The sequence below is a fragment of the Muscardinus avellanarius genome, assembly GCF_963383645.1.
Source record: "Muscardinus avellanarius genome assembly, chromosome: 14".
Taxonomy (NCBI): domain Eukaryota; kingdom Metazoa; phylum Chordata; class Mammalia; order Rodentia; family Gliridae; genus Muscardinus; species Muscardinus avellanarius.
In genome coordinates, this window is record NC_137800.1 from 1,137,435 (window position 1) to 1,163,030 (window position 25,596).

A 25,596-nucleotide genomic window follows, 5' to 3' on the forward strand; every position below is an offset into this window, starting at 1 on the left:
AGGCGAAGGCCTTCCTCTCTCTCCTTCTCACTGTTGAAAAGTACATCTTGATGATGAAAAATCTCCAATTTCCTGTTGTTTAAGAACTTCCGAACGCACAGGCCAAAGTTGACTGAGATCTTTTCCCTTCGTTTTAGAGCTTGAGCGTTTGATGGCGCTAAGCAACGAGATAAAGAATCCCAGTAAGTACGCCGCCCGCCCTGCGTGGGCACTTGCAGCCCGTGGGCTTTCAGGTGTGTCTGAGCCCTCACCTGGGCTCCCAGCGCGCAGGCTCGCACCTGTGGCCTGCAAGTAGCGATGGGCTCCTACCGTAGTGGTGTGCATCGCTGCTCTTACACCAAGCCAGGTGTCTGCCCAACGCGAGCATCAGCGATTGAATTATACCCAACTTGGAAGGACCACAAGCAGTGTCGGTGCCTGACTGGGTCCAGAGAGCTCACGCAGAGCCCACGGGCACGGGGCTCTAATTGCAGCAGCGGGCTACTTACAGCCTGGCTTTTTAGGTTTGGTTTCATAATCCAATGCGGTACTTGAGGGCTTTGTATTCCGAAAATGGTTAAAACTGGGATTGGTATCACCCCACAACACAGGAGGCTCTTTCTCCCAAGGATACACGCCTTACTGACTTGTGATTTCCTTTCTTCCCATAGCAATTCCTCTGAAATCGGAATTGGCTTATGAGATTTTCGATAAGGGCCAGGTTCGCTTCTGGCTCCAGGCCGAGCACTTATCACCAGACGCCAGCTTCAGATTCGTCATTAATGACAGGGAGGTCTCCGACAGCGAGGTGCGTTTGCGGGAGGGAGCTGTGGCTTCAGAGGAAGCCCGGGTTTCCTGGGCAGGTCAGTCGCGTAAAGTAAAAATTCTGTTTGTCCCTATTCCTTTTGGAGCGGCTAAAGCTGGGGCGGAGGGAGCTGGCAAAGTGAATGGGTTGCACAGGATGTCGGCAGTGTTTGAAATCCAAGCCTACTGGAATTAAAAATGACATACTTTATTTTGGAGACGTGAAGCTCAGTTTTATAAAAAGGTTCAGGACATGCAGGGGAAATGTCCTCGGCAAATCACTTTTTCTCGATGATGGCTGTGAAAGCTTGTGCTTTTTGCTCTATTTTGAGGTTTTTTCTCCCAACACCCCCCCCCCCCGACAGCTTCCCAGGGGAGCACGGGGATGGGGTAAGTCTTTGCAGCGCCTGGGACCTTTCTGGCTGCTCTGTTGGTGTGGTGGGTCCAACCTGGACACGGGAAGCAAGTGGTGGAATTTTGAGATGTGCAGGTGATGCTGAGATACAAGCTGTTTGGCCTCGGTTCTGTTTTTATTTGTATAAGATGACTCTCAGGGCTGGGCATGGGGGCGCACGCTTGTAATCCCCGTGCTTGGGAGGCGGAGACAGGAGGATCACGCAGGTTCGAAGCCAGCCACGCTGGCTTAAGAGACCCTGTTTAGAGTGTATCCCAGAGGTAGAAGGACAACCCCAGTACCACACACACACACACAAAAAAATGACTCTCAGGGAGAGGATGAGCCCTCCATCTTTGGCTGTGGGACATTTGAAGAGACTCTGGTTACGTGTAGATACATTTCCTCTTGTCTGCTTATGGCCCACCAGGAGGAAGCCTGGTTAAGGGACGACCTATTTGACGGGGTCCCTCTTTGCTGTTCTGGGTCTGTGGGAGCTCAGCACCATTAGCTCTCCTGAGCCCTTTCCCCTGATACCCAGTGCAGTGTCTTGGCACGCTTAGCTGGCTACCAAGGCCCAGATGCCCTGTTCCTGTGCTCACCACACCCAGGGTAACCAAAACTTGAGAGGCAAGCTGAGCCCAACTCTGTGGGCAGTGCAGGTGCTAGTCCTCTGCGCTGGACTCCTCGCCCTAAGCCGAGCTCTGTGTCTCACGGTGTTCATCAGAGCAAGTGGAGCAGATGACGTCTGTCCCACAGAAAGCTTGCGTGGGCCGGATCATGTGAGTGTCCTTACCAAGTAATCCAGGCATCGATCCCTTGAGAATCAAGGTACACTTAAAGGCTCACAGAGATGGCTCGGGAGCAGAGAGCAAGTAGTTTCTCTGGGCCTCAAAAAAGCCAACGTTACAGACACTGTTCATGCCAGAGGACGGCTTGATTAAGGTGATTGGAGAACTTTATTTTGAGCAGAGTTCATGCTATGAAATGAAATGGGATTTACTATAATTGCGCTTTATTTGCAGAACATCTTTTGATTAGCGTTTCCTGCCTGCCATAGAGAGGTTGCTTTAAAACGATGCTCTTGCCACACGGCTCGCCTTTGGAATGTGGCTGCACTATTTCACTTCTTTAATTAGCGATCCACAGGTGGCTTTTACACTTGAAGACGGAGGCCGTTCTGTGAAAGCCACATAAAAGCCTGTATTTATGGCACTCATAAAACCACTGAACTTCATCTTGCTGTGCAATGGTGGTAGCAAGAAGCCTAATTATTTCCTGAACTGGCCCAGGTTCTGCAGTGCAGAGGTGGAGGCAGCCGAGAAGGCGAGGGTACAGCTAGGCGTCTGGTTGGTGCAGCCATGGTTTGGACTTCTCTGAGCTCATCAGAGCAAGGTCCTGATGCTCTCCTCATACAGATTGCCACAGTGAGCTGGTGCCATGCAAAGAAGGTCAGGGAACTTTCTGGTCAACTTAATGCTTGTTCTGGATATTCAGAACCAGTATTCAAAACTGGACAGAGTCCAGGACCAGGGAAGGACCACTGGTCACTGAGCCCTCATCCCCCTGTTCTGCCTGCATGTAGGGCCTCAAAGAACCACTTCAGCTTCCAGGGACCCAGAGCCCTCGGGGTCATGGTTACAGGTCTCTCTCCTTCAGGAATAGAGGGGGCCATGTTCTCCCCTTCATGTTGGAGAAGCCACTTCCTTTTCCACTTCTCATGTAGGAGAAGAGCTCAGCACTCGCCTACAAATGCACGTGTGCATTCTTGTACTTGAAATAATACTAAAATGTCTAATCGCAAAGGTAATTATTTGTGTCTACTGAAGGTAAAAGACTGGGGGTCAATTGGCTTTATTCACTTAAAACCTGGAAGTCACATGTCAGGGTTTCAGAAACTGAAGCATTGCAGTGAAGCCTGGATAACTTGGAATTGACTCTTTTTAAAAAAATTTTTTATTGGTGCACTGTGTTCATACATCATAATGGGATAAAAAACGTGTGTAGACATACATACACATATTGCCCAATCCCCTAGGTAGCCCCTACCCAATCCCCACCCCATTCCCTCCCCATCCCTCCTTCCCATGCTTGGCTTAGTGGTTGACATCTAATATTATAACAATATATTCAAAATTAACAATGATAATCTCACATAACAGATTCATTTGTCTGATATCAAGCTTTTGATCACTTAGAGATAACATTTCAATATTTCTTTTTGCTTTCTTTTTTACCAGAGGATTTTTTTCTTTTTTTTTTTAAGGTGAAACTATCATACATTTATTTATTTGTTTTTCAGAAAAAGATCTATCCTAACAGGAATTGACTCTTTCCACGTGGGTAGCAGGGTGCATCCCGCACACCGCTCAGTGGTGTTCTGTCGTAGTCAACAAAGAGTAGGGCAGAACGGCAGGACTTTGACTTGTCCTCAGGGAAGCCATCAGAGCTGAGGACATGCAACTTCAAGGAGGGAATGAAAGAGCAAGTACAGAATTGCGCCTGCACCGAGACAGTGGTGCGGTGAATGCTATCAGATAAGGCAGAGGTTGAGTGGAGGAGGTGAATGCTATCAGATAAGGCAGAGGTTGAGCGGAGGACTGTTGACGTGGGTCTTAAGGAGTAGAGCTTGGGATGGGATGCAGAGGCGATCCTTGGCTGTCCCTGTGCCTGGGAGCTGGGGATGCGGCAGAGATCAGAGGCGAGGCACAGTCTTGTGAAGTACCGCTGGGTCCCGGAGTGGGCCAGGACCAGAGGCTTGGAGTGTCAGGCAGAACTTACGAAAAGGCGGAGAGAGAAACTCAGAACAAAGTTACCGTCTCGCTAACATTCCTCTTCTAGTCTCTCTGGTGACACTGGCATTTGGGACATGGTGCAAACTTGAAGAGAAAGAAGGGCACTATGCAAATAAGTACACGCGATTATCAGGAAGGGGCTGCTGGCTTCCCGGCTGCAGACAGAAATCCCTCCTGGGACTCTTCCTGGATAAGGGTGGTGCGGAGCGTGGTCTCGGGAGGCGGGTCCCGCTGCCCCTCCTGGCTCCTGCTCACCACAGCTTTGATTCTGCTCACCTGGCTCTGCGATGTCCACTTTCACGCCCCAAATCATGATTCTAGCTGGAAGCCTTTGAGAAGTCCATCTGAAGGCCGAAGACCTGCAGGAAGCAAAGATAGCAAACCTGTGGCCCCTGGTTGTGTCTGGGTGTGGCGAGGTCAGGCTAGGGGAGGGGTCCTCCTGTGCCTTGCTGGAAGCCCCTGCTTGGTCCTCTTATCATCTACAGGAAGTGCGCTCACAAGGTGCCCTCCATCCCCATCCACTGCTGCCTTTGGGATAAGCCATCCTTGGGCATGGTCCGCCTAGCTCCAGGACTCCTGCTTAATCCCATCTATCCATTAGCAACCTTTCAGCCTCGGTGTGGTGTGTTGTCTCCGCCCAAGGACAAGAGGGCCGAGCCTGGGGAAGCCGAGCTGGGATGGGCCCGTGGTGTTGAAGGTGTCTATTTCAGAGGCCACCCACCCAGGCTGCGTACCCGGTGTGTACTCAGCGGTTGTGACGGTGGTGTGGGTGTAGAAGGAAGGGACGTGACAAAGGCAGTTTGGGGTTGAGGGAAGACCCCTGGGTCAGGCTCGCAGTTAACACTTGGTCTGATGAGCAAGACTGAGCTCGACCATTAAGTTGTCCAGGTCTGGAGCCGGAGGCGCATCTGCTCTCCTGGTGCCCTCTGCTGGCCCCACCTCATTGGCGCCTCTCCCACGGTCGCTCACCCATGGCGGCTTGACTTTGCGCCTGTCGGCCTCCCTGCTAGACAGTATCCCTGTGGCCGAGGCCATGTCCAGGTCCTCGCCTTTCTCAGTAGTCCCAGCACATGTGTAGAAGAAGCTGCCTCATCTTGCACGCTGAGGGAGCAAGGACCAGCGCAGAACCCGTTACTGGACAGCGAGGGAGGGCGGCCTGGAGGAGTAGGGCTGTCCCTGAGGACAGTTGGCTCAGCCTCCCTCGGGGTCAGGCAGCCGCGGGCAGCAGGGCAGGCCACTGACACATGGCTGGCTTTCTTGTACTGTGAACCTAGCTGCTACTTATCTCTGGCCAGGTTTTGTGCTAGATACTGAGAGATGTTGCAGAGATGGGTCAGCCGTGGTCCTGCCTCTCAGAGACTCAGGGCTAGCAGGTTAGGTGGTGAGGAGACAGGTGGATGGGGCTGGCGGCTGCGTCGGTGATGTGGGCTGTGGAGACCCCCAGGAGGCCGCCCAAACTCCCCCAAGGGCAACAGGAAAGTCTCGCTGGGGACAGCCATGGGGGAACAGGGCTGGGGTTCGGGGGTGGAAAGGCTGTGCCAGGCTGTTGCTGGGCACTGAGGCCCAGGAGCAGGTGGGCACAGTGGGAATGTGAGGTGCTGGATTGAAGCCTGCAGTGTCCCTCCACACTCTTCCACAAAGGGCGGAGGAGGCAGGCAAGTCCCCTGTGGATGAGGCCCTACCCTGTCTGAGTCCTGTGCCATGTTAGAATTGTAGAATGATAAAACCACAAGCCACCCAAGGCTGTGCCCATCCATCTGTCCCTGGTGGAGGGTGCCGTACGCACTGTGCTGTGAGGCTGTGGGTGAGCCCTGTGGGCTAAGGGCCACTCTGCCGGGACCACTGATGGCTGCTCTCTGCCTGGGGTCTTGGCATTGCTTCTCATTGGTTTCCTCTGTGGGTTTAAACTGTTTTCCCCCAGATGCTTCTACTTGGGTGAGGAGGGGCTTCGTCGGGGAAGATGGTGGAGCGGTTTGTGCTCCAGCGACTTCCCTCATGGAACCTGGGTTTCATGGGAAGGGAAGCTTGTGTCCTTTGTTGACTCTTGATTCACCCAGAAGCTTAGTTACTGACATTTTATTCTATGCTTCTCTGCATCTCGATTCCTTAAGAGACAATAGCTGAGCAGCTATTAAGGTGGGGAGAGAGATTGGAAGGGGTTTCACGGGGTAATCCCCCTCCTCACTGCTTGCAGACACACAGAATTAAATGCGAAAAATCAACGGGCATCATTGAGATGGTGATGGACCGGTTCACGATTGAAAACGAGGGCACCTACACCGTGCAGATTCAGGACGGGAACGCCAAAAACCAGTCTTCTCTGGTTCTCATAGGAGACGGTATGTTACCCTCAGTCTTTCCACGTGACTATGAAAGACAGTGCAAAGCAAATTCTTTGACAGGAGAGACACAAACGTATTTCATCTTTTGTTTTCCTGAATATTGGATGTAGCTTTCAGGAACGTTCTAGATGAGGCCGAATTTCAAAGGAAAGAGTTTCTCAGGAAGCAAGGTAAGAGAGGCCGACCGGCTCCCCACGACCCGTGCAGAGCACAGACCCAGGTGTCAGCCCGTGACTCGGCGCTGAGACCAGACTTACTCGAGGGAGTGTGCACCCTTCTGTTTTTCTACTTTGCCTCTATTTCTCCTGAACGCTTTCTTGCCTCTAACTTGGAAAGCCCTGACTGAGCTGTGGTGTTTGCATTTCCTGTTGTTGTCCTGGAGGAAGAAGGGTCTGTCGGACCAGGCTCTGGGTGTCGTGCTGCCCCGCGGGGCCCTGCTACATCTGGCTGGAAGATAACCTGTCCGAAACACTCACTTCTCAGTGTTTAACACATGACAATCCGTCTACACAGGATCCTGGGCACGGTTAGGCCTCCTGGATCTGCACCGGTTGGCTTACCCAAGCCTCCTCTCTCTCCTGGTCATTTAGTGCCCTGGGCAGGTCAGGTGGCCACCTGTGGCCACCTTTTTATGGTGCCTGGGCTGCCCTTGCCTGGTCGCGCCTCTCCCCTGGCCTTTAAAACAGGGCAGTGTTATATTCCATTTTCCATCTCGGCCAGCTCTGTGGAGTGTCTTTACACGGGTTCTCTATATCTGCTTCATGTTGTGGGGTGGAATAACGGGGTTACTAGTTTCTAACTTACTGCTCCACTCATTTTTCAATAAAAATGATGGAGATTTTTGAAAACAAAAACAAAAACAAAAAACAAAAACAAAACACGCATAACCCGGCCTTTGATTTCAAATCCTATGCAGGTAAAGCACGCACGCGCAGATCGCCTGGTCAAGCTGCCTTCTCTCCACCTCATCTCTGTTCGTTCTCTTACCTTAAGCATTTCATTACTAAGCGGCTGAGCACTCGGCCAGACGAGCGTGGGGAAGGGAACTAGAGCCCTCTCGGTGCCCTTCGTTCTAAAGAGCCGATGTTCCATGGACGCAGGAGGGAGGTTTACACAGTGTGTGCCCCACTAGCGAGCGCAGGATCTGGTGGAGAATCTGTGTTAGCACGTGTCGACTGCAGTGCCATGAAAAGCGCCTCCGTTTCATACCGCACAGCTGGTATTTTTTTCTGCTAAAAATGCACTGAATAGCTAGTATATAAATATGTGTGTGTACGCAGACATGAAACACGCGGCATACATCTGCTAACGTGTATTTAATATCGACGCAGTATAGATCACGTGCTCTTGTAAGTGCTTTTCTTTGGAAACGCTTCCCTTTGACTCTCCCCTAGGCCCCCATTTTGCTGAGTATCTGCACTGGGACGTCACGGAAGAGTGTGAAGTCCGGCTCCTCTGTAAGGTGAGAAGCCCCGTTCGGGGGGGAGTGCGGATGTCTTTCTTGCTCTGTCTGAGAGTGGGATGGGGCCACGGTGGTGGGACCCCACCTGTCCTGCCCGCGGGGCCGCGGCTCAGGAGTGAACAGACCCGGGATTCCGCTCCTAGGGCATTCTTGGTATTTACACTCTGAGTTTACCCTTTCTCCTTGTCAGTTTTCGCTTCCAGTATTTAGTGCGTCCAGTATTTCCACTGAGCGCTTGCCCTTTCTCCCTCGTGAGAAGGTTACAATGTCATGACACCCAAGGAAGATCTGAGCGTGCGGGAGGGGAGTGCACTCCAGACTTTAGCACTTTGAAGAGGGCTACTGAGACCCACCGTCTGCGCCTCCCTGGCGTCATCAGGAAGGAAAGGCGCATCTGGGGGAGGAGACGCTTCTTATTTCAGTAGTTCAGTAAGGAATAAGCTTTAGTTATTGCAAGTTCTATTTGAAGCAATGAGCCTTTAATTTATTCACCTTATCATATGACTGCCACCACCAAGGGGCTGGGGATGTGAGGTCAATAATGCATTACTGTGTCCTCCAACTACTGCCGGTCTACGTGAGGAAGAGAGGCAGGTCCCAGAAGGCGAGGCTTCCCGAGCCGAGTGGGGCAGGTGTCCCAGGAGCAGGGAGTGGGGGCTGTCAGTGCGCTGACTCATGGTCCAAAGGTGTCTTCTGCACAGTAGCAGATCCAAGGCAGGAGGACAGGTGGGCGCTGGGCACCGAGGGCACAGCGGCAGGCCTGGGGGCCCCAGGGTGGAAGGGAGGGTGGGTGTGGGGCTGGAGCCGCGTGAATGTTGAAAGCCCCAGGTCGGGTCCAGGCACTCCTGGCAATTCACAGGATAAATGGAACTGCCCCGCTATTTTCCTTTTCCAAACCCTTGTTAGTGTTGTTGTTGGTTGGTTAATTTTCAATTTCCTTATTTTCACCTCTCTTCTTAGTGAGAACGAGGGCTAAAGCTTCCATATTTAATGTGCTTAAGGTTGTCATAAATTTATTATGGAAAAATACTTAGTTCTTTTTTTCATAGTGGGTTTCTTGCATTAATATGTTTAATGAAAAGAACCAGAGACAGAAACTTGATAAAGGAGTTTACATGCAAATAATTTGTGAGTTCTTTCCGCTGGGCTTGCTCATCAGTGGAAGCCTGGTTGGTGTCGACAGGGGAAATGTCCCGTGTGTTAAGGGTAGGATGTTTACCTCGCCTGCTTCTGTGGAGACGCAGCAGTTTTCTCAGACAGTTACCATATGTGGAAAGGTGCATATCTTTGAATTTCTAGACATCAATATCTCAAAAATCAGCAACTTAGAGCCCAACCAGGGCAGGTGCACTCTGGGATGCCAGTTTCTTCTCCCTTTCTGTGATCAGAGCGCCTGGGTGCACAGGGGCATGGGTACCCCAAGGCGGGGCAAAACAGTGAGCCCTACCTCCTTGGGCTCTGATATCATCTTAGTATATATTGCTATAAATATTTTAAAGTGCCCTAAGTTCACTACTCAGAAGGTCCATAAATCCTTAAACACAGATTGAAGAAACTACATGAACATTACCTGAGCTAATTTTTTTTAGTATTGTGCCATTTAGCACAATTTAATTTACAGACTCATGTCCCCGGTCAATCCTGCAATTCTGCAAACCATTTTTCTACGTAGTTTTTTGTTTGATGATACTATGGAAGACAGCTATATTTCATTTGTTTATGTGATAAAATATGGGGAGAAAAATTTACGTGAGCATATATATATTCATATTATGACTTTACAGAAAGCCATTAAAAAAAGAATGTCTAAAAGGAACCGGAATCTTAAGCAGAAGAGAATCTGTTAAGAATTCCCCCCACAGCTCAGTGGATAGTGCAGGGGCCAGAATGAGCACCATTTCTAATTCTGGGTGCAGCTATGAGGGCATTAGTTTAGAAGCTGGAGATGTGTGGCCATTACTAAAAGTCACAGCCTTTCCATGGGCCTCGGTTAGAAATTGTCTGTGATGTATGGGTTTTGTTTGTTTTTTTTTAGAACTGTGATTGACAATCTTAAAAGCTTCATTCTTAAGAGACAGAGTGATATTCTATACTTAAGATATCTCTCTTGTAGGTGGCGAACACCAAGAAAGAGACGACTTTCAAATGGCTCAAGGATGATGTTTTATATGAAACGGACACATTGCCTGACCTGGAAAAGGGTGTCTGTGAGCTGCTCATACCAAAGGTATCGTGTATGAGTCAGAGGAGAGAGAAGCAAAGCCAGAGAGTACTTCCAGAGAACTCAGAAGTCCTGTATCATGTCCCTTATTGTACTGAGAATATCCATGGTTTGCAAGGAAAATGGATTAGCGTTGACCACATGCTGTGTGGTGGTCTTGATCTGACATGACGGCGGGATGTGTTTTATTCACAGTTGTCCAAGAAGGACCACGGCGAGTATAAGGCGACTTTGAAAGATGAGCGGGGTCAAGATGTGTCTATCCTTGAAATAGCTGGCAAAGGTAGGAGACTTCCTTGTCCTGCAGCCCCATGCCCCCGCGGGATGAGCTGTGTAGGACGGCGTCCACCTGTGCCCTCAGCTGTCACACGTGCAGTCTCCACCACGCACATTGTGCAGGAACACAGATCTGTAATCCGCTTGTATTTAGAGCAGCGTCAAGGTTTTAGAAAATGTACAGTATCACTTTGGGCTTCGGTGCAGGTCACTTGGGCCCCTCATCAGGAGCCTGGTTTCATCCCTTAACACAATGAAGTGACTCACTTGCAAGTACAGTTGGGTTTATGTTGAGTACGAGGCTCTTGTCCCACGTTTTAAAAGCAAATAGGCCGGGAGGATTTATTGCAGGCATAAACCTTTTATGGCTAAATACTACTATTTTAATGTCTCATTTTTCAAATGAATGTCACGGTTTCCTGTGTCAATTTAATTAACATTGAAAACGCTGCTTTCTGTTGAGACGCCCCACGGTCACGATCTGTCTCCTTCTCCCTTCCAGTGTACGAGGACATGATCCTGGCCATGAGTCGGGTGTGCGGTGAGTCAGCGCCCGCGAGTTGTCAAGCCATTTTGGATGCAAACTGCCTTTCCTGGGGTGCACACGCCCCTCTCCCACTCTGCCCGTGGCTAATGAGGACAGTCGCTCTGTTCAGAATTGCCATCGGCACCTTCATTTGTAACGCCGGAGAGTAGCAGTGGATTTGTAAAACTGGCTTTGTGTCCTGTGCGTTACACCATTTTTAGCTTTGCACATAAGTTTTCTCTTTCCATTTGCCCTCCGCGGAAACTGGGAAGGCAAAGATACTGGCTTTTAACTTGATGATCCCGGCATAGTGCTTTATGCTAATACTTGTATAATTTGTTACTGTAGGCTTTCTAGAGAGTACCTAATCTGTATTTTCTGGTTAAGTAACTGACCTGGACGTTCAGGAGGCTGAGATGGCTGCTTAGCCTGACACAGCCTGATGCAGCCGCCTCAGGCAGAAGCCCTCCCCTGCCACCCAGCGCCATGGTGGCCTGGCACGTCTTTCCTGGCATTCTTAAACATCACTTTATGTGTACTCCTTCACTTTCTCAAAGAGTGCTTCAGGGGGCCTTCCTGATTTTGCATGGTCAAATGAAATGGCTTTATTTATTTATTTATTTATGGTACAGGGGATGGAACTCAGAGGCTTTCTACCTCCAGGGTATATTCCCAGACCTGTTTTATATTGTATTTGGAAACAGGGTCTCACTGAGTTGCCGAGAGCCCCACTAAGCAGCTGAGGCTGTCTTTGAACCTGTGCGATCCTCCCGTCTCAGCCTCCTACGCGCGGGGATTACAAGCATGCGCCGCCATGCCTGGCCGAAATGGCTGTATTCTAAGCGAGGTTTACTGTGCATGGGGATGAGTGGTCCAGGTGCTCTTCAGGCCTATCTGGGAGGTGGATTGACCCCTTGGTCAGTAGCCTCACTCCTAGACTCTGCTGAAGAGCTTTGCATTACGCATCGCGCAGTATGCTTTTTATCTGTCCTGAAGGACCAGCCCTCATGCTACCATCCCCTTGACCCCTCCTGGGTCATTTGTATGGACTCCTCCTCTCCCCCGCTGGATTTTCTCTGACACTTAAGATCTAGACCAGTTCATGGAGCAGTTTCCATTCTACACGATTCTGACTTTTCTTAAGTTTAGCTGCTAAGGAACAGACATTGATTCTTTTTATCTTTAATAAATGTTGCGCCTCCGTGGTGGTATCAGCAAGGGGCTCTCCAGGTGATTCTGGCGTGGCGATGCCTTCTTAATCAACGGAGGGTGCGTGGGCGTGGAGAGTGAGGATCTGCTGCTGCAGATGCCACCGTGCGCAGAGGGTGCGAGTGTGGATGACGCACCGCATGTGCTAGGAATAAAAGTCCAGGCTGAGCTGAGCAGGGCAGGTAGTTTGGGGGTGACAGTCCAGAAACAGTGGGAAGCACAAGGTGATTGGGCCATGGCTGGGCTTGGAGACTCTTATCAGCTGTATGACCATAGATATGTTATACAAACCCAGGGCATTCCCTCACCTAGCCCACTACAGTCACGCAATTAGCAATGATAAAGGGAAACAGGGATTACAGCTCTCAGCCAGGATGTGACGATAAGAGGGGTTTAAAGTACTATCTCTACTACCCGGTAAGAAATAAAAACTTTTATTACGATTCTTCAAAATACTCACGGTATTCTGCATGAAGTATTCCTAGTTCCGTCACGGCACGGCTCGCCGCCTCTTCTAGAGCTGATGCGTGCTGTCGTCTGCAGGAGCGTCCGCCTCCCCACTGAAGATCCTCTGCACCCCAGAAGGGATCCGGCTGCAGTGTCTCATGAAGTACTTCACGGAGGAGATGAGAGTCAACTGGTACCACAAGTAAGTGCCAGAGTGGGCTCTCGGTGGGGATGCGGCCTGTGGCCAGGGTCACCGTGCTGCCCGCACCTGGGAGCTGCTTCAGTGTGAGCGGTTGTGACACCTCTGATGGGTAGGCACTGTCCCAGCAGTGGGGAGAGTCTGGGCCAGGAGGCAGAGAAGGATATGCCCAAGTGTTCAGGTAAGGTTCCTAATTCTCCTGCTCACCATGGTGGCTCTGCTCCTAAGGAGTCTTTCATCTGGAAGCGAGCAGAGAACTAAGGAGAAACCAGGTCCAAAGCCCCCTTCCCCCAACAGGGTCTCCACCAAATAGGCCCAATGATTAAAAAAAGATAAAGACATGAGCCAAGTGTGGTGACACGTGCCTATAATCCCAGTACTTGGAGCAGAGAGAGGAGGATCGCAGGTTTGCAGCCACCCTCAGCAACATAGTGAGGCCCCCTGCAACTTAGTGAGACCCTACTTAAAAATATAGGGTAGGGGTGCAGCTCAGAGGTAGAATACCCCTGGGTTCAATCCCTGGTGGTGTGTACACACACACACACACACACACACACACACACACACACACTCTCACAACAAACAAAAATCCGAAAGGAAGGTAGGTGGCAGGACTAAGCCTCTGTGAGCGGCAGGTCTCCTAAGTCTGCCTCTCTAGGTTGTCACGGTTAAAGGAAGCGTGTGACTCTTCCCCTGGGCCACACAGGGGCTCTGTAGGATCTGCTCTCAGACCCACTCACTCTGCATGCGTCAGACCAGCCAAGCAGTGCCCAAGTCTGGGGTCTCTGTGCCGTCAGGATGCAGCCACGGCCAGAAGACCCGAGGGGTCAAGGGCTTGCTGCCCTGGTTCTGCTGGTCTCTAGCCTGATGGCCGAGGGCAGAGGCGCGCCTGGGTCCAGGTACCTGGGCGCAGGTGCTGACACATGAGGATCCGAAGGTGCTCAGCCGCCCCACCGACTCGCCCATGTCCATAGGTGTGGGGCCTTCAGATACCATTTTTACCTAGTTCAGGGTTAAGACTGTGTTATAACCATTCCATTTTTAAGTGTTCCATTTCGTTTAGGTACATCTATCTGTGCAAATTGTAGTCTTAACAGGATGTATGCTTTTGTTTTAATCGCACTGAAGTTTTGACACACTGCATTTGTCTTAACGTTGTGCTTAGAAACGTAAAAGAATGAGCATGTGGAGCCCGCCGCATCCGTGCCCAGATCTCTGCATTTCTGTGCTTCCGGGAATGTGGCCGGCAACAGCTGGACTCAGCACCGACCGTGTTGAGGGCTGGTCAGGAGCGTGTATTGAGGCCAGGAGGAGACTAAAATTCCAGTGTACTCATGTGATTTAATTGTTTATAAGGATTTAGTTTCAAGGCTTCTGCTGAGTCTAGACTGGCTCCGCCGCCTTCTCTGTGCCCTCGCCTACTGTAGCCTGTCTTGTAGTCAGATGTGCCCCGTGCTCTGCTAACCTGCTCAGGCCTGGGCTGGGTCGGCCCTTCTTGGCTTTGCCTGGCTTATCTAAGGGCTCTGTGCTGGGTTGGAGATACGGAGACGAAACACCCTACCTACACCCGCGCGAGCACCCCCAGGCACATAGCTCTGTGTATGTCAGTGCTAAGGCATGGCCGCTTTGGGTTAAACACTTAACATGCATCCTTCCCTGCAGTCCTCACAGCTGCCCCAGGACGCAGGCATGAACACACCCATTTTAGAGATGTGGGAGCTGAGGTCTAGCCTGAGCAATGGTTATTTTATTCAGAGCCACACACTAGTACGTAGGGAGCAGGAGCTGAATGCTAGTTCATGTGAGTCCAATAACTGTTCTCTTGAGGAGCAGCAAGCTGGGGGAGGAGGTGCTGACCACAGACAGACAGACAGACACACACACACACACACACACACACACACACACACACACACACACAAACTGGGGTGCAGACCATGGATCCAACCTGCTGTCATACTGGATCCGATGAATACTAAACAATTTGTTATACAAGAAAACAGGCAGTTTTTTTTTTAAGCTTTTTCCTAAGTAAAATATAACCTCTGGACCTCACATTAAACTGAAAGTATGTGACTTTTACATAAATTTTTACTATTTAACCATTATACCATATTAAACCATATATTCACCTATATAATATGGCTAAATTCTATCTCTGAAACGTGCCATTTGGTGCAATTCCACGCTCTGCGTATTCAGTGGGCTTTTAGATAACTAGAGAATGCTGTGAGGCTAGTGGGCTGTGGGAGCCCTTTGAGGCTGAGAGATGCTTCACGGAGCTTGCGATGCTGGGGACCCCCAGCATCTCCACGGCACTTCGTCCTGAAAGACTGAGACGCTATCTGCACTTGACACTAATCTCCATCCTCCTCCTCACCATTCAGCTTTTCGAGGAGCTACCATACCTTTTAGAGTAGTTTGCACTCTATTATGACAAGTGTATACTAAAGAACATCGTATTTTTAAAATTAAGCCTGGCTTGATGTACTTGGCGATCTGTGATCACGAAGTGATGCGGTGAGCCATGCCCATCAGCACGTGAGGAGGACGCCCCCTCTGGACATGCGCAGAGGTCCCGCTGGGTTCCGTGTCTATGGCATGGGCGCTGGGGTTGAACGTGTCCCTGTTGCTTTTGGAAGGGACGCTAAGATCTCGTCCAGTGAGCACATGCGGATTGGCGGGAGCGAGGAGATGGCCTGGCTGCAGATCTGCGAGCCCACGGAGAAGGACAAAGGGAAATACACCTTTGAGATCTTCGATGGCAAAGACAACCACCAACGCTCGCTGGACCTGTCTGGACAAGGTGAGAGGAAGGTGTAGCCTCCAACGCTCCTGTGTTCAGTGCCCCGGTCGATGCCCTTCAGGGAGAAGATGCGTCCAATAGTCCCCTGGATCTCACCGTTTTCACCCAGAGAAAGCTCCTCTGGACAATCAGCTTATTCCTTTAGTCTTCTATCAGTGGTCATTAATAAAACTCCCCAGTGGAACAGCCCAGGGACTGGGAGAGGGCTGCCTGACAAAGAGGAGGCGGGTCCTAACCTGTGGACTATTCCCTTGCAGCGTTTGGCGAAGCCCTTGCGGAATTCCAGCAGCTCAAGTAAGCCCTGCTCATTGGCTCTTTCCATGTCAGACAGCGGTCCGGGTGGCTGGGGTCATTAGACTGTGTAGGGAGCAGCTGTGAATGCCCCAGGAATGTGCTGTTCCTGAGACACGCACAGAAATCCAGGTAGTGTCGTATGTTGTAGGACAGAGTTCTTCCAAACCAGAAATGCATTTATAGCTTAGCTTTTCAGAGTCACCATAAGCCTGCGCTACTCCAGATGGTTAAAATGACATCATTATAATCACGGTGCCATGTCATACAAAGCAACTTTTAAAAGAATGATTTGGTATTTTTAACTGCTTGAGTCTTAGAGTAGCCAAATCTGAGGACAGTCCTTAGCCTTGATAGGTTACTCAGTGATCTCTGTTGAGCAGGTACATGGGCCAGTGAGATAAATCAGAAACTGAACATTCAAAGATACCTAAAGTTACCAGTGTGAACTGATTATTTTGATTAAAAATATAGTCTCTCCAAGCTATGATTTGGATGCTAATCAAATGAATTTCAACATCCTATGACAAGCATTTTTCATCTCAATACAGGCAGGGGAAAATATTGGAAAAGACAGCAGCCCCCCCCCCCCAAATGTGTAGGTTCCATAGCCCCAGATTCAACTAATTGTGATAAAAGTATTAAAAATGCATCTGTAATGAATATGTATAGACTTTTTCCTGGTCCATATTTCTTGAACAATACAGTTTAACAATGATTCGCATGGCACTCACATTGTATGTAGGTGTTCAAGTGGTCCAGAGACTTAAAGAGGATGTGTAGGTTCTATGCAAGTACTATGCCCTTTTATATACCCTTTTATATAAGGACTTGAGCATGTGTGGATTTCGGAGTCCTCGGGTGTCCTGGAAGCACCCTGTCTGGGTCCTGGGTGACAACTGTGTAGATCTGAGCCCTCAGATGCGGGTGCTCTCAGAGCAGCAGGCATGCCTCCACCCTTCTCCGCTCTCACTGCAGTCCGCCTCTCTCAAGTGGGCTGTGCTCTTTGGCTGTATTTCTCAGTCCTCTCTTTTTCTTTCCTCCTCTCTCCTCTCTGTGGTTCCCAGGGCTGCTGCATTCGCAGAGAAGAGTAAGTACATGGTAGATGATAACCAGGAGGGTGTGCCCTCTTGGATGGTGCAGAGGGTTCATATTTTCTGGATTAACTTTGTGCATCAGACACTAAGTGGCAAAACTTCCATCCCTGTTAGAACATGTCTGAGTGGCCCCGCCTTTGTCCTCCTCATTCTGGCCCCTTTTCCTTCTTGTCCTCTACCCACCCTTGCAAAGTCCTGCTTCCCTCTCACTGCTGGCTGAACAGGGAAGTGGCCCTCACCAGGGCTGGTCCTGGATGGTGGCTCCTCTCCCTGTCTGGCTCACACGCTACAGTTCCTCTGGGGTGTGCTGTCCTGTCCCCTGCACACACCTGGCTCTTCCTGTGGCCTTTGGTTTCTCCCTCACTGCAGACATTTCTGTCTAGTCCCTGTCCTCTTCTGGAGAAGTGCATGCTCCTCCCCATTCCCACCCTGGTGACATGCAGTGCCAGGGCAGGGTCCCGCAGATGCCTCCCCAACCCATGCACCCCTATTGCAGATCGCGGTAAGGTGATTGGCGGCTTACCTGACGTGGTGACCATAATGGAAGGGAAGGTGAGTGCAGGGGAGCTGGAGCGGAGGGAGGGGGTGCCGTGCGCCCTCGCCTTACAGCCCAACTGAGGTGCCCCGAGATGGCTTCTATGTCACCACACAGCCTGCAGGTTTCCATCAGCAGCCACAGGGCCGAGGCCCAAAATACCTGATGACTACAACTTACAACTTAGAAGAGGAAAGATTGGTTTGCGCACAGTTCTGGGTTTTGGTGTATGTTAGGCTGGATCATGTCTGCAAATTCAGAGTGTCGTGATGGAAAGGAGAGTGAGAAGAGAGAGAGAGAGAGAGAGAGAGAGAGAGAGAGAGAGAGAGAGAGAGAGAGAGAGAGAAGAGAGAGAGAGAGGGAGAGAGGAAGAGAGAGAAAGAGGGAGAGAGAGAAAGAGCGAAATAGAAGAGAGAAAAATAGAGAAAAAGAGAAGAGAGAAAGATAGAAAGAGAAAAGATAATGAGAAAGAGGGAGAGAGAAAGAAAGGGAGAGAAAAATAGAGAAATAGAAGAGAAAGAAAGATAGAGAGGGAGGGAGGAGGGAGGATTGAGGCACACACAGAATCCCCAAGGACACCCCTGGATCCACCTCCTCCAGCCACCGCCTACCCGCCATGGATTTCTCACTGCTAGGATTAGAGCCTGCAGGATTAAGTTACTTCACCTCTGAACATTTTGTGTTTTCAATACCTGGGCTCTTCCAGGGAACATTCTATGTCTAGACCATAACAGCTGCCATTCTTCGCCTCTGCCCACCCCTGATAATCCTGCAGTACCGGAGGACAGAGCAGCTTGGTGTTCTGGACTGGGGGCACAGCTCAGTGGCGGAGCGCTCCCTGCACACGTGTGAGGTCCTGGGCTTGGTCCCCAGAATTGCAAACAAACAGACAAAAAAAATGACTCAGTATTCTGGATCTGTGAGGCCATTGAATGGGTGTCTGAGCCAAGCACCTGCTGGTTGTACACCCTCAGGGGTCTGCCATGGCCTGACCGCCCGGTTCGGTGACCGATCCCTGCTGAGCAGGAAGAAGGTGCTCCATGTACCTGGCACCCATCTGTGAGAGTGTGGGCTGCCCCTCAGTGTGGACCACCATGGTTTTACAAAATGGACCAAAAGAACTCCTCTGGGTTCCTGAGGTCATTTTGGAATACTGATGGGAACCACTTATTGGAGTTTAATTTGTTGCCTGTCTTTGGAGTTATTGATATCTTAAGTGGTGCTACTCTGGTGATATGAACTCATTGTCATAGGGACATAGATATTTGACAGGTTTTTATTAGGTCAAAATACAAAAATTTATAGACCTTCTCTTTAGCTGCTAAGAAAGACGGGAGAGCCCCTGAGATGGAATCATCAAGCATCTCATATAAGGATATAATTGAGAAATTAGCAACTGTTTTACTTTATCTGGCTGAAAGCATGCTTTAACTAAGGGTCGAGGGTGTGTTGGCTGTGTGGTTATCAGCTATCAGATGATGCAGGCTGTAGGTTTGCCAGAAGACCTGGCAGAGCAGGTCCACATGTCTAACTAGAAAGGAAATTGAGAAACAGGCTAAATATATCTACTGCCAAGTGCAGAGCTTTAAGTACACTGGTGTTCTTCACCGACTTAGGCCTGGATTAAGACTGGGGATAAATAGAACATTTCCATGAGCTCTCGGGTCTGGCCCTCCTGGTGCCTGCCCTTGCCCCTGCCTATGTGAAGGGCACGTTGCCTGAATAAATGACTGATGAGTCCTCTGAACGCAGCCTGGTGCTGCCCCGCCCGGAGAGGCGGCAGGGCCTCGCCCCTCTAACTCCTCCTTCTCTGCCACCTTTTTCCTCTGAAGACCTTGAACCTGACCTGCACGGTGTTCGGAAATCCTGACCCAGAAGTGGTTTGGTTCAAGAACGACAAGGACATCGAGCTCAGCGAGCACTTCTCGGTGAAGGTGGAGCAGTCCAAGCACGTGAGCCTGACCATCTCCGGGGTGACCTCCGAGGACTCGGGCAAGTACAGCATCAACGTCAAGAACAAGTACGGCGGAGAGAAGATCGACGTCACCGTCAGCGTGTACAAGCATGGGGAGAAGATCCCGGACATCGCACCGCCCCAGCAAGCCAAACCCAAGCTCATCCCCGCGTCCACCTCGACACCAGCCGAATAGGGGATTTTCTTTTAGCTTGGCGAGAGAAGAGAGAGAGAGCGTGGCGGGCGTGGGGATGCTGTGTGCGGTGCTGAGTGAAGGCAGAGGTGGGTCCCGGGGGCCCAGGTTAGGCATCTAGTTTGGGCATTTGTGGTTACTGTTTGATGTCTGCCTGCAGGAAGCGCTCATGCTTCCACAGGCTGTGCATCTTAAGTGTCTGAGGGCAAATGACAGGCAGCAGGTGGAGGACAGGTGGAGAGAGGAAGCTACGTTCTCCTGGCACCACCAGCCATGGCTCACAAAGCTGCCGACCTGTGGTCTTGCGTGGGGTGCCTGCAGGACCTGCAGCTCTGAAGTCTCACTGTTTCCTGCTCACACTGTTTGCTTTTGCTTGAGGTGAATAAAATTGTAAAAGGTTCCTCGTTGTGGTTTTCCCGCACCACATCTTACCCAAGCACATCTTTCTCTCCTGACTTGTTTGACCCTGGATTTCCATGCAGGTTCACAGCTGGTCGCATGCAGACAGTGTACTTATAATCCAGAGAGCCAGGTGTGGCAGCTCATATCCCAGGAGGGCTCTCTGGCACCCTGTCCTGTGGGACTGGGCGATGAGGCTGCTGGCAGGAGAGGTCCCCACAGCCTCCCAGGTCCTGAGAAGTGTACCTCTTGTGGGAGGCTCAGAAATGCTACCTGGTTATACCACCTATCTAAAATCCTCCGCAGAGGAGAGCAAAATGTGGAGATGGCTTTGTTCTGTTTCTGTGCGCTAATTAATTAGGAAGCGATCTCTCCAGAATGAAGATGCTCATTTGAAAGGATCCCTGTAGCAGCCAGGGAGGAAAGGTAAGAATTTGGCTGATGGTAGACAGTCTCCTGGTGGAGTTAAAAATGTGTAAGATGAATATGTCCTGTCTTTGAACTTTTCCTTTCTCTTTTGGAAAGAGGCTGAAATTTCCCTGGCATGAAAATTCTACCCCCATATTTTAGTTTTATGGTTGCTTTATAGCAGAAAAGTTTCTATAGTTAAGAACCTTTTTATGTCTTTGTTTCATTAAGGCCAATCTAAACGTTATGACATTTGGTTATAGTTTTCTAAGGTGGTAATAGCAATCAAACAAGTCCCCAGTACACAAAGCCTGGCTGAGCAGGCTCCTCTTGGAGCGAAGTGAGTGTCAGCACAGGCGTTACCTGCGTTTTGTGCCGCTCTGCCCTGCACATGGTCGTACGCTGAGCTCTTCTCCCGCAGAGCAGAAGCAATCGCAAGAAAGGCCTTGGCGAGGGTGGCCTGGGCAGAATTTTTGATATTTGACCTTTATTTTCTTAAACAGAATTCACTTATTTTTCAGTATATGCAGTTATTTTTGTGTATCAATATTGGTTCACAGGAAAGAAGTATTATGATTGGGCATATTCTAAACCATGTATTTTTAAAAAAACAGACTTTCTTAAGAGTAGCTTTGGAATCACACCAGCCCTCTTCCAGGGAAGGTCCTCGGGCCATGCCGTGTTCATGTGCTCATTTGATGAGACCTGTGTCCTTACGTCTATGAGTATCTATAAAACTGTCCCCAGCATTGTGAACTTTTGGATTCTGAGTTTATTTAATGAGTTGTAAGATGTCACTGTTCTTCACTGTAAGTTCAAACCATCCATATTTGGCTTGAGCGCCGTGCTGAGAGTCTGGCTCTGTCTTAGCACACTCAGTGACGTAATATGGAAGACTAACCATACAAGTTAAAGCAAGGAAGGTTTCTTTGCTCATGGTTTCCTTGGAGATTTTGGGGTTTAGTTAATGTGAGGCTGGGGACCACAGGTCTCAGGGCATGGCGGTTGGAAGGAGAGAGAGGAAGAGGGAGAGGGAGGGGGAGGGGGAGGGAGAGAACACAAGACTTTGCTCCTCACATCATGGAGGTCAGAATCAAGAGAGCAAGCAAGGGAGAGGAACCATATATAACTTCCTTGGCCATATCACCAGGGGTTCCCTCTTCTCGGGCCACAGCCTGCCAGCCCGGGCCCCAACCTAGATAAATGCACTGTAATGGATGTAGCCCCTGCTGAGATCGCCCGTGCCTGCCTCCAGCAGTGCAACTTTGGCTGCGGGACATTCTAAATCCCAACCTCCCACCCCCACGCCCAGCACCCGCTATGAAGGAGCATGGGCACCATTGCAGTCTGGTGTTTTCCTTTCTCTGGGTGGCTTGGTGTCATGAGGCTTCTGTCCTCCAGCAGCACCAGTGTCAGGGGCACATGCCTTATGTCCAGTTTTCGTCCCCTGAATAGCACAGGGCTTGGCTTCTTTTCTGTGGTCCTTCCCCTGGATGCTCGCGACGTAGCCCTATGCATCCAGGCATTGGTGTGCAAGATCCCCACTTGGGACCCAGCTCCAGGAGCCTCACTTTTATCTACCAAAATGGGAAGGCCAGGCATGGTGGTACACCCCTGTGATTCCAACGCCTTGGGAGGCTGAGGCAGGGCTGAAGCAGGAGGATCACAAGCCGGACGCCAGCCTAGGCAACTTAGCCCTTTCCCGAAAATAAAAATAAGGACTGGGGGATATAACTCAGTGGTAGAGCACTTGCCCAGCATGTGAGAGGCCCTGGGTTCAAACCGGTACTGAACAACAAAAAAAAGTATGGGAATGACGCCTTTTATGCTGAGTATGATGAGTACCACGTGTTCAGTCATAGCAAGCGTGAGGCTGGGATTCCTGTCATTTTCAATGTGGTGACTCAGGGGACAAGGGGGGTTTGTACATAAGCATCTGTTATAAGTGTCCATCAGTGCCACAGGTCTGCCACCTGCTCATGACAACAGTTAGATGTATGTTAACACAGCTCAACCATAGACACAGTCTTCACAAGAGATGGGGTCCAGGGAAACGTAGAGCATATGGGATGTAAGTAACTGAAACATGACTTCATGTTGATAAAACCATAACCACTAATGTTTCCAGTCGTCAGCCTCCAAAACGGAGGCCAGAGTAGCCTGGAGCATCACAGACATGAGGATATCCTGAGCCCGATTCTTGCTGGCTGTGTGTAGTACTCTAACGGTGTGTTCATGTGTCCAGCATGCGGGGAATGCAAAGATCGTGCATACTCCAAAGGAAGAACTCAGGAATGCCCACCCCAGTCTTAACATATATTTCCAAATCCAATTTGTTCATTTTTATCTACCTTCTCAGGCCTGGACAGAAATAAGTCGTGAGGTTAGGATAAAAGCCACATTTTGTTTTGGGAGCCATGTTTTTACAAGCACAGGGCTACTGTTGATTTTGTGTGTTTAAGGACACCTACTATATGTCACATGGATACTAAATATGTACTGCATGTGAATGGGGAGGAGTGCATGCCCTGTGTGATCACATAGCTTCTTTCCAAAGGATTCACTCGACTTCTGAGTCAGCAGGCAGTGAACTGGCACCTGCTCCTCGTTCCCTCTCTGCAACTGCATTTCCAGTTCTCAAGCGGAAGGAGCCACACTGGTCATGTGTGTGTGTGTGTGTGTGTGTGTGTGTGTGTGTGTGTGTGTGTTGCTGGGGATTAAATCCAGGTGCCTTCTGCCTCTGAGCTACACCCCTTGCCCATTTTTTACTTTTAATTTTGAAGCAGAGTCTTGCCAAGTTGCTGAGTGCTCCAGGCAGCTTTCTGGCAGCTATAACCTAAAAGACTGACCACATAATTTAGAGGAAAAAAAGACTTATTTTCTTACAGTTTTAGGCCAAGTCCAGGTGAGGCCGGGGTCTGTGGATCTCAGGGCATGGTAGTAGAAGGGAGGCAGGGAAGGAGGGTGGGAAGGAGAGAGAGAGAATGCATGGGCGAGTAAGTGCACGGGCTGTGCTCCTCACATCATGGAGACTCAAAGCACGAGAGAGAGCGGGGAGGAGGGACCTTTTGTATAATTCCCAAGGCCACACTCCCAGGAACCCACCTCTAGACATACCCTACGGGCTAAGGTCTCCACCCAGATAAACCCATTGCAGCTGATTTATCCACTGCGGGGATTACAGCTCTCAGGACTCAGTCACATCAGCTCCAAACATTAATTAATGAGGGGAATTTTATATCACATTGTAACACAGACACTGGTTTCCTACCTGTGATCCTCCTGTCTTGGCCTCCCCACTACTGAGATTACAGGTGTGTGTCGCCATGCTGGCGCTGTATGTTTACCTTGACGGCCAGGAGCAGGCGCTTAGGATAAACAGAGCTTGTGCTGACTGCTCTGCCTCTCTCCACAGCAGGGACAGTGTGTTGCATTCAGCAGGTGAGTGTCTTGTCCTAGGACGCACTTTAGCTCAGGAGTACACGTGTGAACTTAGACTCAGAAAATGAAAAACCATCAACAAATTTTGGCTTAAGTTTCATAAAAAGCACACCAACAAAAATGGCGCTACTAAACAAAGAGATGTGTGTGTGAAGAAAATGCACCCCGGATGTTTCTTTATGGTTGGATTATAAAAGTTTTGGTTATAAAAGTTTTAAAGAAATAAACAATTGGATGCCGGGTGTGGTGGTGCACACTTGTAATCCCCACGCTTGGGAGGCTGAGACAGGAGGATCGCTCGGGTTTGAAGCCAGCCTCAGCTACTTAGTGAGGCTCTCAGCAACTTAGTGAGACCCTGTTTCCAAATAAAATATAAAAAAGGTCTGGGAGTATAGCCCGGAGGTAGAAAGCCTCTGGGTTCCACACCTAGTACCACCACCAAAAAAGAAAAAGAAATAAACAATTGGCTGTAGCGCTTTTACGCAGTTGCAGGCAGGCCTGGGTGTACATCTGTGGGCAAGAGTCAGTAGCCTGGACGCTCAGCCTTGCCCGCACTCTGGGTGGGCCTCGAGGAGGTGCGAGGGTGCCTCAGGATAGAGTTCAGCTAGCTGGGATGTACGGTGCACTTACACTGCGATAGGGACCACTTTCTCCTCATGGCTCCCCAGCTGTGACTAGCAGAGTTCCTGGGTTCCACGCTCACGTGAACCATGAACTCAGTGGGGTGTGCCAGCGGCTGTGCCTCCTGGGAGGGTGTGATCCTGCCTGTTCTGCACGGTCTGTCCTCACTCCTGTCCGTTCATCCTAGGGCTTGAGGAAGCATGTCCTGGACAAATGGCCCAATGGCCTCTGGAGGGGATGCTCCACATGCCTGCTGCTGCTGGGCCGGTGCCCGTGGCCTGCTCCAGACATCTTCCTTCTAGGCTGTCTGGAAGTCTGTAGACGCTGAGCAAGATGGCTTTAGCTTGAGCTAAACTCAAGAGGCCTTTGCCCTGACCACAGCTCCTTTCTCAGAACTCTGACTTCAGACAATTACTTGGTTAACTCCTTCTTGGCCCCTTTCACTACAGCCTCAGATGTCAACTTTCTCCCAGTGCCAGGCTGCTTTAGCCTTGCACCAAGTTTCTCCAGGACACAGTGGCCTTCTCTCGAAATGCACCTTTGAGGGTGATGGGCCCCCACTCTAGAGCCTAAGTGCAGTGCACACCACCGGGCAGATGCCGAGGTTCACCTGGGCCAGTCCTGGGGGCTCCCGGGCTGTGCCGGGGGGAATGCTCAGTTCATTCCTCAGAGAAAGCTGTGATCCTCCCTGCCTGCCCTTCCTCCCCTTCCCCCTGCTGTGATCCCCCTACCAGGCCTGTCAGGCAGCCCTGGGGGGGGGGGACTCTCGGCTTTTCGCCCCCAGGCTGTGGGCTCCTCACTGCCTCTCACCATGTACTCCCAGCCTGCAAAGTGACTACTGCCTCATCCCCCAACCAGGGCCCAGGAGGATGGCAGGCCCTGTCACAGGGCCACAGGGCATCAGTGCCTCACGGTGAGCCAGGGGAGGTTCCTTGGGGTGCCCAGCACAGCTGCAGGGTGGAGAGAAAGGGCCGCCTGGTGTTTGTTTCTACATTGGCTTCCCTTCTATCACCTTTGAACATCCCCCTGTTTTAGAAGAAAGCTGTGTATTAAAGTCCGGTCTATCAGCAGCAGCGTGGCCCCAGGCTCGGGGGATCCGGCATGTTACTGAGCTCTCTGGTTTCCCTTCAACCCATTGGCTCCTTGTTGCTCTATTGTGATGCGGCACACCCAGCCAGTTTCTCTGTCCTCGCTTGG

General features: G+C 50.4%; 1 protein-coding gene across 1 annotated transcript in view; it reads left to right on the forward strand.

Moving 5' to 3' along the window:
• The window catches only part of MYOM2 (myomesin 2), a gene marked incomplete at both ends in the record, with an annotated part of 62,011 nt that extends 42,478 nt beyond the window's left edge, over positions 1-19,533 (forward strand). Inside the window, 14 exons of the mRNA XM_080710777.1 lie at positions 138-182; positions 651-787; positions 6,167-6,311; positions 6,425-6,484; positions 7,709-7,776; positions 9,890-10,003; positions 10,193-10,280; positions 10,776-10,814; positions 12,552-12,657; positions 15,297-15,460; positions 15,718-15,754; positions 16,819-16,841; positions 17,345-17,400; positions 19,216-19,533. Coding sequence (XP_080566903.1) covers positions 138-182; positions 651-787; positions 6,167-6,311; positions 6,425-6,484; positions 7,709-7,776; positions 9,890-10,003; positions 10,193-10,280; positions 10,776-10,814; positions 12,552-12,657; positions 15,297-15,460; positions 15,718-15,754; positions 16,819-16,841; positions 17,345-17,400; positions 19,216-19,533 — 1,400 coding nt within the window. The remainder of the gene's footprint in view (positions 1-137; positions 183-650; positions 788-6,166; positions 6,312-6,424; positions 6,485-7,708; positions 7,777-9,889; positions 10,004-10,192; positions 10,281-10,775; positions 10,815-12,551; positions 12,658-15,296; positions 15,461-15,717; positions 15,755-16,818; positions 16,842-17,344; positions 17,401-19,215) is intronic.
• Between the last annotated feature and the right edge of the window lie 6,063 nt (positions 19,534-25,596).